The sequence below is a fragment of the Carcharodon carcharias genome, chromosome 15, assembly GCF_017639515.1.
Source record: "Carcharodon carcharias isolate sCarCar2 chromosome 15, sCarCar2.pri, whole genome shotgun sequence".
NCBI lineage: Eukaryota > Metazoa > Chordata > Chondrichthyes > Lamniformes > Lamnidae > Carcharodon > Carcharodon carcharias.
The window spans coordinates 19,072,646-19,088,203 of record NC_054481.1 but is presented as its reverse complement, the minus strand read 5'-3'; the positions used below and the strand labels follow the sequence as shown (position 1 = coordinate 19,088,203).

The following is a 15,558-nucleotide window of genomic DNA, read 5'->3' as shown; positions in this document are numbered from 1 at the left end:
CCCTCTCTGCAATCCTTTCTCCACCCTTACTCCCTCCCCTCTCCTCACGCCTTCCTCCCTGGGACTCCCTCACCTCTCTGCACTCCTTCCCCCTCCAAACTCCTTCCCTTACATCTTGCACCCTCCTTATGCCTACCATATTGCCACTTTCTCCCCGTTACTCCCTCCTCCCCCATAATTCCCCCGGCCTCCCCTGACACCTTCATTCCACCCTGCCAAACTCACCCCCCAACACCTTCATTCCCCCCACCTTCCCCGCCACCACCTTCAATTGCTGTCTTTCTGTGCTCTCTCTTGCAGCACAAGGTGGCACACAGCAGAAGGGAACAGAGCAGAACTGGTGGGGGATATGAATGCCAACATCTCCTGAGCCCTATGGAAGAGATGGTTCTCAGCATTATTGGGTTGGCTCATTTGGAATCTGTGGCATGCCTTCTGCCCCTTCTCTGCTATCAGTGTACCCACATCCTGCTATCTGGCATGATGCACAAACTGCAGATGGTGTGACTATGCACCTTTTGCTTCCCACCCCTCCCCCTTCCTGCACACAAACATTCCCCTTCAGAATTCCTGTTTTCAGACACACAAGGACTGCCACCTGCCCAACTACAGCAGCCTAAGGAAGATGAGAGAGAGCACTAATGAAGAGGCCCCATCATTTGGTCTGATACTCATAGCCACCAGCTCAGATACTGACACTTAACGTACTACAAGTATAAAGTTGGGATCAGCAAGGTTGGAGAAAGAATGATTCATTTGTCAGCTTGCCAGAGGACAAGATCGCAGGTGATTTTGAGGACCTCATGCGCACCAGGATGCTGGGTGCACTGGTTGGCCTGACAGTCTCCTGTCGCTGTCAAGGAGCATGAAGGAGTCTAACTGTAAGTTGGCAGAGGGCATTGTGCACATCTTTCCCTCTCCATAGCCTTTGCTCCATCTCCTTTTCCTGCTACTGACCCAGAGTCACTGCAATTGCAGCCCCACTCTGGTGGAAGCCTTTGTTTGGACAAGTTACTTAACCTGTCTTTTCTGTCAGTATGCAGAAGCACTCTAGTAAATCCAGGAACTCACCTCCGCTCCTCCAAAAACATTCCTGAGTACTTTCATACACTTTGCAATAGCAGACGTTCTTTAAAGTTACCTTATCTGCAATGTGGATGTCTGGCCTTTTAAGGAATACTAGTGCAGGGGCCCATCATTCGGCTTAATGATTGTTGTTTGTAGAGTGATGTAAAAATCTGTGGCGTAGACCTTCATGCACAAAATTAGTTATCCTGGCATTATATCTGATAAGTGGGCTGTGTGATGTCAGAGCAATGTTCCTTTACAGCCTTCTGGTGCATCCTTGGGCACCTGCTCAAGGGCGTGCCCAAGGGCACCCTCTTCAACAGAATGTGTCATGCGGGCCATGACTAATGGTGCAACACCCCCCAGCAAAATGCCTTAGGCCTTCATAGTGTTATCTCTATTGGTGCTACATAAATGCAAACCTCTCCCATTATGTGATATGACAATATTCAGATTGAGTGTCACCAGACTACTCAACTGCTGTGGTTGGGTGCTGGTGTTTCAGAAAACAGAAACTAATTTGTAAATTTTGTTGATACCAATTAGTTTTAGGTTAGTATGCAGGTACAGCAGGTAACTAGGAAAGCTGAAAGAATGTTATTGTTTATTGTAAGGGAAATTGAACACTAAAGTAGAGAGGTTATGCTTCATTTATATAGGGGATTGGAGAGACCACATCTGGAGTACTGTGTACAGTAATGGCCTCCTTATTTAAGAAAGATATTAATGCGTTGGAAGCAATTCAGAGAAGTTTTACTAGACAAATACCTGGAATTGTCTTATGAGGAAAGGTTGGACAGACTAGGCTTGTACCCGCTGGAGTTTAGAAGAGTAAGAGGCGACTTGATTGAAATATATAAGATCCTGAGGGCTCTTGACAGGGTGGATGTGGAAAGGATATTTCCACTTGTGGGAGAATCTAGAACTAGGGGTCACTGTTTAAAAATAAAGGGTCGCCCATTTAAGACAGAGATGAGGAGAATTTTTTTCTCTCAGAGGTTTATGAGTCTTTGGAACTCTCTTCCTCAAAAGGCAGTGGAAGCAGAGTCTTTGAATATTTTTAAGGCAGAGCTAGATAGATTCTTGATAAGCAAGGGGTTGAAAGGTTATTGTGGATAGGTGGAAATGTGGAGTTGAGGTTACAATCAGATCAGCCTCCCTTGAGGCAAGGACGGGCTTCCCGTCCAAGGCCTTTCCTGACCCAGTGTTAAATCACCGCAAGGTCAGGGCAGGCAGGAACCCAAGGGAATCCCATCCCTGCAATTTCATGCTCCCATCCCTCCCTAAAAACCAGCTTGGGGGGGGGGGGGGGGGGGGGGGGGGGGGCGGTGGTGGAGTGCGAAATTCTGACCCATGGCTATTCTTCAAAGTATGAAATCTCTCAAATTGAAGTAATGACTACACAATATCATGTGGAGTACAAAAATGGTATGGCAGCATGTGATACTCTTCAACTTGATTACTTTATATTGACAAATAGTGGGTAAAATGACATTCTGCAACATTATAACAAATGCCTCCTTCATTATCTTGAACAAAACCTATATCCTGTTAAGCCTTGTAATAAATCACTCAGTTAACATATAATTGAAATTGTCTTCAAATAATTAGATGAATTTAAATTTTTGCTTTTTATTAATGATTCCTTTGTTCGATGTTGTACAAGAATGATTTAGATCTTGGGTTATTTTTCCCATTCTTTTTTTCGTAACTCATTTCTTTTGATTTTCCCACTAATGGTCTTGGGCAGTTGCTTCACAAATTCAATCTGTCAGGAAATAAAAAGGTAGTCCGTAACTAGTGTACGTTCAGAAAGGCCAAACCTCTTTACCAAGAACTTAGTAAATTTGATAATAAAGATGTGTTGGAGGCAGAAGGAAAGCACCTGTTGAGCAGATTGAATGCAGTGGTCATTTTAAACAGTTAATACTGAAAGAAATGACCAGTTAACATTTAGAAAAATAGTTTTTGCTGAGGAGAAAGGTCCAACCTCACATCTGGTGAAAAGAACAATCTCACTCAACCCTGTCATTCTGAATGCTAATGCTTAAGTGTGAAATATTCCAAATAAGAAGTACCATTTAATCACATTGTGCTAATTATCTCAACTAGGGTACTGTTGAGATTTAGATTATCAATATAAATGGAAAGTATATAACACAGCCCCTGTAATATAGCTCAGATCACAGAATCACACACTGCATAAGAGGCCCTCCAGCCCATCGAGTCTGCACTGACATGTGAGAAACACCTGACCTACCTACCTAATCCCATTTACCACCACTTGGCCCATAGCCTTGAATGTTGTGATGTGCCACGTACTCATACAGGTACTTTTTAAAGGATGTGAGCCAACCTGTGTCAGAGTGGGAGATGGATGAGGCACGCAGTAGTGAGGAGTTTTGGAGATAGTTCGCTGCTGGTTACTTACTGGTGCTTGGCAGCTTCATCTCTGTTTGGGGCTTCATTGTTAGCATTTCCAGGTTTCATTTCAGGACTCATTGGTGTCTCCAAGGCCCCTGGAGGATTCAGACCATGTGGACCCTTCCAAGTATCAGACAGCCTTCTGCCTGGATGCGGGGGAACCCAGCAATTGTTGAAAACCCTCTGGCTCACTCAGCCTGGCTGGCCTCGTCCATATGGGAATAAATGCTATTACCCACCTGAAAAGAGCTTCTGTCACCAACTTAACGCAACTGTGGGCAGCTGATTGGGACACCACACAGATCCCCCACTGACCCCTGGAAAGAGTCGGATGTATAGAAGTTGAGGGCTGCTGTGACCTTCAGAGCCACAGTTTCCAAGGGTGGAATTTAATGAAGGCTGCAGCAGTGTGGTTGGGGCTGGGAGATGTAGTATAAGGGTGTTCTGGTTAGTAAGGTTTAATGTGGGACTGGAGAAACAGTACTGCCCACATTATGATGTGGTGAGTTACATGATGGTAGACTGTATGTAGAGAGAGTCTAGTACAGGCTTGTCCAACCAGGCTGTATTGTGGTCCCAGAAGCCTCCCTGTGAAGCCTATCAGCAGCAAACATGGGAGAGATCCAGGCTATGTTTGGAAGAAAAGCTAATATCCGCAGCTGAGAATGAGTTGCTGCTTTCCCCCACTTTCTTGTTGCATTCCCACTTCTCTCTCCTCTTTCCCCAGCTCTCTTGCCACTTTTCCCATCCCTCCCCACTTTCCTGCCACCTTCCCCATCTCTCTCCACTTTCCTGCCGCTTTCCCCAGTTCTCACCACTTTTCCCGCTCTCTTACCACTTTCGTGCACAGTCTACCCGCTTTCCCCCACTCTTTCACTGCTTTCCCCATCTCTCACTGCTTTCCCCTGTCTTTTGCTGCTTTTCCTTGCTCTCCCGCTACTTTCCCCATCTCTCGCAGCTTTTCGCTGCTCTGTCACTCCCTGCTTTCCCCTGCTCTTGTCACTTTCCCCCGCGCTCTCACTGCTTTCCCCTGTCTCTCTGCTTTCGCTCGCTCTCTCGCCGCTTCCCCATCTCTTGCCGCTTCCCCCCTCACTGCTTTCCCCTTTCTCTCTCACTGTTTTCCCCTGTCTCTCCCCACTTTCCCCTGTCTCTCCTCAATTTCCCCCGCTCTCTCACCATTTTTCCCCACTCTCTTGCCGCTTTCATCTGGCTCTCACTGCTTTCCTCTGTCTCTCCCGCTTTCCCCCGCTCTCATTGCTTTTCCCATCACGTGCAAATGGTTTGATCTGGTTTCATCAAAGGAACTACCCATTCTGAAATGCTGCCCATTCTAAAAATTGGACTATTCCTAACTTCTCCAAATGACACAATTCTGCATCTGTCTTTTCCTTTAGGGCGTAAGGCACAGTTTTTGTCTTAAAAAACCGGGATGTTGCTTCAAAGTCCAGGTATATTTTAGCTTATAGACCTTTTATTTAGCCCAACTCATCTCGGAATACTCTGTCAAACTTTTTTAACAACTCAGGAACTCCTGTTCTGACTTGAAACATTTCTGACCATTTGAGTTTAATTTCTTTCAACCAATCATGGGCCAGAAGACTAGGATCTTCTTTTGTTCCAACAATTATTGGCAGCTTGACTGTCTGTTGTCTGTAGGATACAGGTACAGAGGTAATGCTTTTTATCTGTATTGCCTCTCCAGTATACATTTTTAGCTCTTTTAAATCCAACCTAATAAACTATATTAGTAAACATTTTTAGCTGAACAGTGGTTTGCTCCAAACTCAATGACTGGGTACCTTGTCTGAGGTATTTAAAGATGTATTCTCCCCCTTACTGTGGTTGATGCTCCTGTGTCAACCTCCATGACTAGAGGCTTTCCATTTACTTGAAGGGAACAGTGATTGGTTCAGTTTTCCTGGCCTTTAGATTGTGTAGGGAATACATGTCAGTATCAGCAGCTTCTGGTTCATCCATATTGTGCACTTCATTTAACTTGACCTGCTACCTGAATGGCTGTCTAGATCTTGTCCTGTATTGTTTTGCAACATGTCCTTTTTTTGTGATAGTAGTGGTATTCTGCATCTTTAAATATGCAGGTTTCAGATACATGATTACCCCCACATCAGTAACACTTTAAGTTTGGAATTACTGGAGAGCTACTTCCAGTATTTCTTTTCCTTTTTCTAGCGATAGGGACTGTGTCCTGCTTCGCAGTAGCCTCCCTGGTCTTCACACCACGCCTGGTGGCAGGTTCCCACCCTAACTGCAGAACAGCGCCGTGTTGCACACTTTGCAAAGCCTGCGCATCCTTTTAGCACTCTATTGCTAGTGCTATCTCCATGGCTCCCTTCAGGTCTATACCAACTTCTGCAAGTAGATGGCGCTGAATGACATCGGCATGTGCGCCGCAAACCAAGCAATGTCATTTAGAGATAAAAACAAAAAAACTGCGGATGCTGGAAATCCAAAACAAAAACAGAATTACCTGGAAAAACTCAGCAGGTCTGGCAGCATCGGCGGAGAAGAAAAGAGTTGACGTTTCGAGTCCTGTCGAAGGGTCATGAGGACTCGAAACGTCAACTTTTTTCTTCTCCGCCGATGCTGCCAGACCTGCTGAGTTTTTCCAGGTAATTCTGTTTTTGTAATGTCATTTAGAGTATCACTGAAGTCACGGTGCTCTGTTAATTGTTTTAACTTCACAATGTATGTTATGAAAGACTCACTGGGGACCCTTACTAGAGAGTTGAACTTGAATCTTTTCATAATCACCGAAGGTTTAGGCTGAAAATGTCCCTTCACAAGGTCTACTAGCTCAGTGAAGGATCTGGAATTTGGCGCATTTGGAGCCATCAGACTACGGATTAGGTTATACGTTTTACTCCTGCAGACGCTTAGGAGGATTGCCTTCTGTTTTTCCTCTGCCATTATTTTGTTCGCCATAAAGTAGAAACCCAGGTGCTTTATGCACTGACTCCAGTCCTCGATGGATTAGTTGTAAGGGTCAATTCTGCTAAACAGAGGCATTGCTGGTGAGTATACATTTTTCTTTTCTTCCCTTAAAAATTGAAATACTCAGAGTCAAGAGGCAATTTGAGCTATTTATCCTCTTCGCCAATTCTAATAAACTTGGAGTGCAGAATGGATTTCTTGTAAGAAACTGTAAACTTTATTTACAGAGCTCCTGATGAAGCTACATGCTTGTTTCAAGACCAAGGTGAGGAAGTTCCACCGCTAAGATTGACCACAATTAGGGCTGATCCCCACAACAGTATGAAAGGTTTAACTTACAATTACTACGCTTATCTTTCTAAAATTTGCTCAGCAGCCCCTTGAGTGAGAAAATAATTGAAATGTGGCCATCCACATAAAAAGGCTTGGATAAGCCTGGTCTAACAGAAGCCAGCATGAGGACAACATCTAGTCAGGGCTATACCTTTATACCTTGGAGATGTATATAGTTATGTGCTACCGATAAACAGTTAATGTTCAACCACACAAGCCTCTTGGCCTCTTAGTGAGACACCAAGCAACAGTGGGGAGGGGGGGGAGGAGGGGGGAGGGGAGGGAGGAGGGTCAGGAGGGGAGGGGAGGGGGGAGGTGGGCGCCGAGCCTGACCTCTAACACCAAAACTGGTGGCACTCCCACCAACACCATCTCCAATCCCAAGGGAGTTATGTGCCTATTGAGCACCAGCTCTTTGCCACCAAGGCTCCCAGTTCCACAGGTAATATTTAATTGTTCCACTTCCCCCAATAGGGCAGAAATCCCACCTCCAAGAGCTGTAGGCCACTCAGAAACAGGCAGCTCTCCCATTACCAGCAGCAGCTTCTCCTCACCATGGATCATCATTAGATCCCTGGAGAAAGATAAGTGGGGTTGGGATGAGGGTCACAGAGAAGGGTTTGCCGGCAAGACGGGAAAGGGGGGTTGGAGGAAAGGGCAGCGGGCTCCCTCCCTTCCTGATGCCGGTTCCCTCGATTAGGCACTGAGTGGATATGAATTAGGTCCCCCATCCTGCACCGCCCGTCCACTGGGGGTAGGTGGGGAGGCAGCAGAGTCCCCACCTTGCACTCTCCCACCCGATCACATGTCCTCCCCCACCTCTGAACTCACCTCATGGGAGAGGGGCAGGGGCATTAAATTCTGCCCTAAGAGTTTAAAGGTCTATACTTACTATCAGCACCATTGCGTGAACTGCACTGATATCTTGATTCAAATTTTGGAAGATGTAACTGTGAATTTTATCCCATCTAGTTGGCTAATGTTTCATTGTCAGGATGCAGAGTTAAGTAGCTATTTACAAGATTTAGTTCCTCCATTTGTGAAGGTAATTATCCATTACCCTCACTTTCTTAAACTGTAACATATTAATTTGGTAAAATTTCTAAATTATATTGATAAATTTATTTCAACATTAAATCTGACTGAAAATGACAAAAAGCCTGTCTTACAGGTGCAGATGGAGTGGGTACATCATCCTCACATGCACAGGTTGTGTGTAATCAATAGCAGAATGGAGCTGTAGACACAGCATTTTCCTTGGGTTAGGATCTTTTGGAAATTCTTACCACAAGGGTCAAGTGAAAACCATATGAACTTATACTTATTAAGAGACCTAAATAACTTGCAAGATAAAGTACACAAAAGGCATTCTGAAACCAGACTACAAAGTACACACAGCTTTCAAAGCACCAAACTTTTTAACAATTTAAAATGTGGGACACACAGATTAGCGAATGGCAGCAGTGGGTTTTGTGCAATAAACTACTTTTGTGGAATGGGGAACTCTAATCAGCATCCAAAACTGTAGAAGAATTAATCTATCCCTGGGATTAAATACTGATGTGTCCCAATCCCAGGAACAGAATGATTTCCCTGCCACAATGGATACTCAATTAAAAACTCTCCTCTACTCAAATTTTACACACACATAAAAGTACCTTTTTGAAATTAAGGGACCTGCTCGCAACCTACTTGCCCAACTCTGAACCCAATGCAATTATGCAGTTGGATGGATTGCATTGAGTGGCTGCCAGTGGAAAAATTGACACCCATAAGTGGGCAATTAGTAGCAACTTAAGGGCCTCATTGCAAAGTATGATGGGATGTGGCACTGGGATTCAACCTCTGCTGGTTGGCAGCTCTCTGAGTGGGACTTCCTGATCCAATTGGCATTTTAGCAGTGGTTGGGGCATGGGGAACCCTGTAAAAATGCAGCTCATTAAGTAACACCTCAAAATGATGGCTAGGGTACTGTGATGGAATCCACAGTTTCAAAGTTTGTACTTTTTGAGACAGACCCCATTGAAAAGAGAAACTGAAAATGGAAACTGAGAAAGAAAACTGATCCTCCCAGTTTCTCAAGAAACTAAAACTGAAACTAAGATAGGAAATCAAAATTTCTGGGATGATTGAAACTGGTTGAAACCATAGAAAGAGGACATGGAGCCCTCAGAGCTTAGATGATGGTGGTGATCCTAGTCTAGGTCGGTTGAAGAAAACAAATTAGATCTAGAAGCTGGGAATAAGCAAGAATACAGTTGCTGCAGCTGTTTTTGTTACATGGAGAAAACATTGGTGGACCTATGCCATCCAGACCATCATAAACAGAGCTGAGGAGGTTCTGCAGATGTGTGCCATTTTTGGTGAAGACCATGCCCGTGGAACTCAGGTTGGTTATGCGCTGCTGTTGGCTGATTCCTAAAAGAAAATAAGCTGAAATTCTTTGTGAGGAGGACAGAGTTTTGAAGGACTTTATGATTGAGATTGATGACATATATGCTGAGCGGACTGCCAAGCTAATATGTAATATCTGTCTTAGTTGTATCTGCCATTTAATATGTAATTTATAGTTTATAATCAACAGCAATTTGCCTGTTCATTCATGTTTAACTCATTGAGCTTGGGTTTTAAAGTATAGGTGGTGACCTAAGATAGTATCTAATGTTTGCTTTGTTTGGCTCTTGTGTAGTAAAAATTCTTCTGTGTTAAACCATGGAATATTGTACCTTCATTCTTTCATTAAATAACTCAGATTTTGGACTTTTTTGTTTAAAAGGAAAGGTTACTGGTCTAGACCAAGATCATAACGATACTGCTAAAAACTGATCTAAAGTGAAAATGCATAACGCTAGAATGACTTGCTATAATCCATCACTCTGTCTAGATGACTGATCGTGCAAAGTTACTCAGAAGCTGTTATTAATGGCTACCATTCTAATCCAGGAAATTAGGAGAGGTAAAATACAGACCTTTCTTGGGTATTTATACGGTGCTGTGACTTTCTTAACATGTTCTTGTAATTCTTCAATTAACTTGTCAGGATCATGTGAGGTATAAACAGAACTTCGAATGACAAATGCCTTCACAACCTTAAAAAAAAGATTTTTTTTAAATGGGAAAATGAAAATGAATCAATATGTGACTGTCCCACTAAGGATCGTTATGGGCATTATATTCTGTAATGTGAAATTACAACGGCTTGTTGTGCCAGTGAAGCATATACTTTTAAAAATCAAATCTTGAATTAGTTGTATTTGTTAAAGGAGATGTAAAGGCCAGGTTATTGCAGTTATAGATCTTAATGCCGCCCAAAATGTATAATTAAAATATAACAAAGAGTTCAGTCACCTGCATAAAAGCTATTCCTAGTTAAAATTTTTCCTAAATTTTCAATGTAATTTTGTTAGGAGGTAAATCCTGCTAATGATATCTACAGCCTAGTCTTTAAAAAAAGTCTGCTAACAAATGATATTGCTTGATTAAATCTGTGTTGGTTTCTAAGCATACCTCTCCTCTGACAGGATCAGGACTGCTAACCACAGCAGACTCTGCCACAGCTGGATGCTCCATCAATGCGTTTTCTACTTCAAATGGTCCAACACGGTACCTGTGACATTTTTAGTTTAAAGGGGTCACATATTACTTGGATTATTGGCTTACATAATAGCATTTTAAATGCATGACATTTGTTTATGTTTTACCCTGACCATTTAATTTTTTTTAAAGATTTAATTGGGTATGACATTACATCCCCTGACTGAAAGGGTAGGCAGGTGGCCTACTTCCAGTTCTTTGCCACTGCCACTCTTGAATTTGCTGCTGTTGGTATGCAGGAGTAGACTGAGGGAATGATTTCCTCCAGGAACTAAAAGCGATGAAATACTATTGCAAATTAGTTGCCAACTTTGGAACAACATATTGCTACAGATTTTCTGGTCCCAATAGCAGGAAATACTGAGATGTTCACTGCTATTGAGGGCTGCAACAGCCCCACATCTTCTGGGGAACCCATTTATGCTTGATTACACCTGCACCTAGAAGATGCAGACTGCTCTGGAGGGCATCCCTTTAAATCTACAAGAATATTAAAACCCTCCATCTCCTCTCTTCCCACATCCTGGTTCCCCTTCAGTTAACCCTGGTCCCCACCCCCATAGCGTCAGCTCACCCTCCTGCACTTTCAGCCCCATCTGCCCATTGTACCCTGGTTCCGCTGCTCGCAAACAGACATGACAATTACAAAGAATCCAGGAACACTTGCTTGTCATTGAGTTGAACACAGACCTCAAGGGGCCTGACTTCAGCTAGTGATGTCAAATGAGGGTGCGGCTTCGTCAGTAATGTGTCGTGCCGCTAGGCCTCTCCATTGGCTTTGCTGTTGAATCCACACAGCAAATGGGAAAGCAAGCTTATGCTGCTGCCCACGACCAGAGTAGGATCATATTTATTCACACAGTCAGCGTCGAACACCTCTGCTTTGCCATTGACTGCAATTAATAAAATGTCTCCAACTTCATTGGTCAGCGGGTGAGTGCAAAAGTTGGAAGTGCACCCACTGGCAGTAAGGAGGCCAATGAAGGGCATTAAAGTTGTAGTTGTTTCTGATTTTTCGTGGTCCGTCCAACTTTACGATTGGTAGACAGGCGAATAGGCCAGGTGGCCTTTGCATTTTTTAACAAGCCTCATCCAAGGGCGGGATGAGGTTTCCGTTGTTAAATAAAAAAAATGTATGGACAGAATTTTCATCATGTATATGTTCAGGTGACTGATTGTGATATGAGGACATTTTGTTTCCGGATTTTAAAAACTTTTTTTCTTGGTTTTAAAGTCTGCAGTTTCCTGAGGCAGCTGTTTGCCCTCAGGGAGCTTTCTCACAGTGCTCACCCATACCCTGGAAATGTAATCGCCCGCTATCTTCCCGTCCTTCCCCAGTAGCGCTGAGCTTGCCTTACCATAAAGTAAAATAGATTCTTCTCCTCCAATGAGAAAATCACTTATATTTCCTTGTTGAAAACAGCTCCAACTTTGGTTATTTCAATGCACATCAACATGTAACAAAAGTCATTCCACACCAACTTATTGAGTCCACAACATATTCAGCCATAGGGCAGAATTATACGTTACACGGGCGGGCGTGTGCCCGACCCGATCGGGTGTAAAATACTGTATGATCCCAAGCCCGCCTACCATGTCCGCCCGATGAAGGGAAAATCCTGCCCAGATAAGCCATTCTTGGGCAATTGTTATTCTTTCTCCCTCTTCACAGCTACTTATTATTAAAAAAAATTCTAATAATTTTATTGATATGCTATAGTGGATGGCATTTTCTGAGCCCGCTGGCGGCAGGGGTGATAGGTGGTGTACAGCGAGGACACTCCACACATCTTTACATAGCGTCTGAGAATGTCTGACACCTGTCTGCTGGCAGAGGGCAGCTCACTTGTGCTCCATGAGCAGGGCCACCTCAGAGACGCAGCCATGAAACTTTAGATGCATCTGATGCTTTGTCTGCCATCAGCACCTCAGCCCTTTAGGAGCTGGTGCACAGCCTCACTGGTCGCAGATGCTGGTGTGATGGGGGCCAGCCCCACCTTAAAGGTGCTGAGAGCACACAGAGAGAATGAGAGAACTGCCCACTACAGCAATGACCAGCACCACCAAGGTGCAGGCATCACTAATGTTTCCAGGGAGTGTGAGGCTGGACTATCACTTGGGTCTGAAGGCTGCATAGAGCACAGGGAAGAGGCCCTGGACTGAAACACCTGTCTTTTATCATGTGCAGAAGTGTTTCACATCTGAGTGACAAGAACACTGCTCATCAGAACAAGGAGCCACAGGCAAGGAGATGTTCTTAGGAGTTTATTGACAATAGTGAACAGTATGTACAAGTGATCAACATCCTTGCCCAGGCTGTGCAACTACTTTTCCTTAATTTTCCTAACCCGGCTGCTATGTCTTAGTGTTCCCTGGACATCCACAGCAGAGGCGGAGGCAGCCTGCTGACTGTGACTCTCTGTCTGACTTTGGCGGCATCCTCTGGAGGGCTGAGGCTTGGTAGCTCCCGGCTTGCTTTTGGGGTGCTGCTGTGTGGCAGTGGCACTTTCCTTGGCCTGTGTAACTGGAGCTGTGGAGGTCACAGGAAGAGGGGATTCGGATGGGCCGTCATTCGAGTCATCTGAGTGAATGGCCCCGGGGTGTGCACCTTCTGATCCTCCTCTCTATGGGTGCCCCAGGACCCCTGGCTGACTCCATGAGCAGAAGGGATAGCTGGAGTGAGATCCAGCTGCCCAGCACCCCTCTCGCATACACACTTTTGGAGGCTAACTATGGCATCAGCGATGGAGTTAAGCCTGTATAGCAGTGCGGGACTGAAGTCCTGGACCAAGGTCTCCATGGCAGCTGCCATCCTGCCAGTGTTGACCTCGATGCATTGCAATGTCGGCGCTATCACCTCAGCTTGAAGACAGATGGACTCCTCCATCGTACCTTGCATCTGAGGAGTGTAGCAGACATCCCTTCCTGATGATCTCCAGCTTGCATTTGCAGCTCCAGCAACTGTGACAGAGGCTTGTCATCTGATTTGGACTCAGCAATGTTCTGGCCTCCAGAAGTCCTCCGAGTGCCGGGCACCTGGGAAGTCCCTGCCTCCGCCTGCTGTGGATCATAAAGTGTGATGTACTCACCAGATTGTGATCCCGAGGCTACTCTAAAGCTAGGTTCCACCAAAGTATGTGTCTCTGTGTTGGTGGAGAGTGTGGGTGAGCGCTGTGATGGGACTTCAGGGACGGTGCCTCCAGATTCCTCTTCAGAGGTTTTTTCAGTGCTTGATTGGAGGTCCTGGGTCATGGACTGTGTCGGTTGTTTGGCAGATGTGCCTGTGAAAGCAATGGGTGACAATTAGTGCAAGGCAGTGGCCTGAGAAAGAGGACACGTCACTCACAGCACAGTTGTCTGATGGAAGTTGCACTGCTGGATCCTCACTTGTAGTGCAGCACCGACCTCACCATCAGCACAGGACCGGTCCCGGTCATCGCCGGCCAGCTAGATGGCCCTGTTTTTGAATTTCGTCAGAACTTTGATCTCCAGCATCTCTCCACCAGTCTGCGACCTTTCCCTCCTGTTGTGTGCCATTTTGTCCTGCTTGGATAGAGATGGAGAGAGTGTATCAGGATGCCTGCCAGGCCAGATGATATGTATGCCTGGCCCGTGTGGGTGGTGAGTGATCCCCTGGATGGGATGAGGACAATGATGGTGTGTTTGAAAGAGTGATGTCCCTTGCACTGGCAGTGAGTGAGGGCCCTGTGGATGTGTGATGGGTTTGTGAGTGTATGAGTAGGGAGTGATGAAAAGAGTGCCTTACCCTGGTGGAACTGGGGAGATCATTCATCCTTTTGTGGCACTATGTGGCTGTTCTCCTCTGCAGGGCATTTGCGCTGACCACCGCTGTCACTGCCTCCCATGGTGACTTTGTTGCCAATCCTTTGGCCAGAGCGGGGGTACAGCACATCCCAGCGGACCTCCATGGCATCCAACATCCGCTCGAGGGACCCGTCGTTGAGACAGCGTGTTTTGCACGAGTGAATGAATAAAGAAGCAGGCTCGGGACGATACGGCGTGAAAACCCGCCATTTTTGTTGGCGGGTAGGAATCCATTTTACCCGCCCACTTCTGCATTAGTGCAATTCTGGGAAAATTCTGCCCATTGGTCTTTAAGGTTGATGTATTTATACTGTCTTTTTTCAATTTGCAAGCTGTCCAGTGTTTTTAGCCGATCACCTCAAATACAAAAACTCATTACCTAAAGAAATACTAAGAATATTGCAGTTAATCTTTACTGGAATTTGACCACTTTTTTTTTTAAGTCATGATCATTTTGAAACATTATCATTTGTAATATTTAGTAAATTATTGAATACCCAAGGATTTTCTTTGCATTGAAAAATGTACCAATTCTATGCCATGCCTCTGTGTGAAACATTGAGTAAATAAAATATGAACAATTGTATCACTACCCAGCCGATAAAATTATATCATCTGATCTTCCAAGAAACCAGAAGTATCCATCCTCATCCACCAGACCACGGTCTCCAGTCAGAAAATAGTCTTCTCGTAGGACTGCAGCAGTTTGTTGTGGATCATCCTGGCAACATATAAATAAAGATCAAAATTAACAAGTAGTGTAATAATAATTTTTAAATAGCATATGCTTTGTGGTTAAAAATCCATTTCCTTTAATATAAAACTTATTTTTTTCCATATAAAATAGCTATAGCTTTAGGGGAAAAGATGCACATGCATATCAGGTTACCAAACAGATACTAGAAATGCATTTGAAATACAGAAGACTTATGTTGAGGTCAGGTCTGTACAAAGTTTAATGACCTTTGGATGCTTCTTAAATGTAGGGCAGGATTTTATGTTCGTCAGGTGGGTGCACGCCTGACCCGATTGTGTGTAAAATCACATGCGATCACGTCAAGCGAGCGTTCCGACATCATCGTGCACTCTCGCGATCTTTCGGTCGGTGGGTGCGCGTGAGAGTCAACAGCACGCCCAACAATTAAGAGGCTTATTAAGGCCCTTAAGCAAATTATTAATTTTTCATTTTTGCTGCCTATCCAACCTTACAGTTGACAGGTGGGCACAAATAGGCCAGGCAGTCTTTGCATTTTTAACGAAACCTCATCCATGGGCGAGATGAGGTTTCCAACGGTAAATAAAAAACAGAAACATGTTTTCAACTTCATTTTAAACATGTCCCTCTTCATGTGAGTCACATGA

General features: G+C 44.6%; 1 protein-coding gene across 1 annotated transcript in view; it reads right to left on the bottom strand.

Annotated features, from left to right (window-relative positions):
- Positions 1-2,752: 2,752 nt before the first annotated feature.
- Positions 2,753-15,558, bottom strand: part of acsm3 (acyl-CoA synthetase medium chain family member 3) — a 61,477-nt gene continuing 48,671 nt past the window's right edge. The window contains exons 10-13 of the mRNA XM_041206897.1: positions 14,790-14,917; positions 10,285-10,384; positions 9,747-9,866; positions 2,753-2,836 (exon numbers count right to left, since the gene is read on the bottom strand). Coding sequence (XP_041062831.1) covers positions 2,753-2,836; positions 9,747-9,866; positions 10,285-10,384; positions 14,790-14,917 — 432 coding nt within the window. The remainder of the gene's footprint in view (positions 2,837-9,746; positions 9,867-10,284; positions 10,385-14,789; positions 14,918-15,558) is intronic.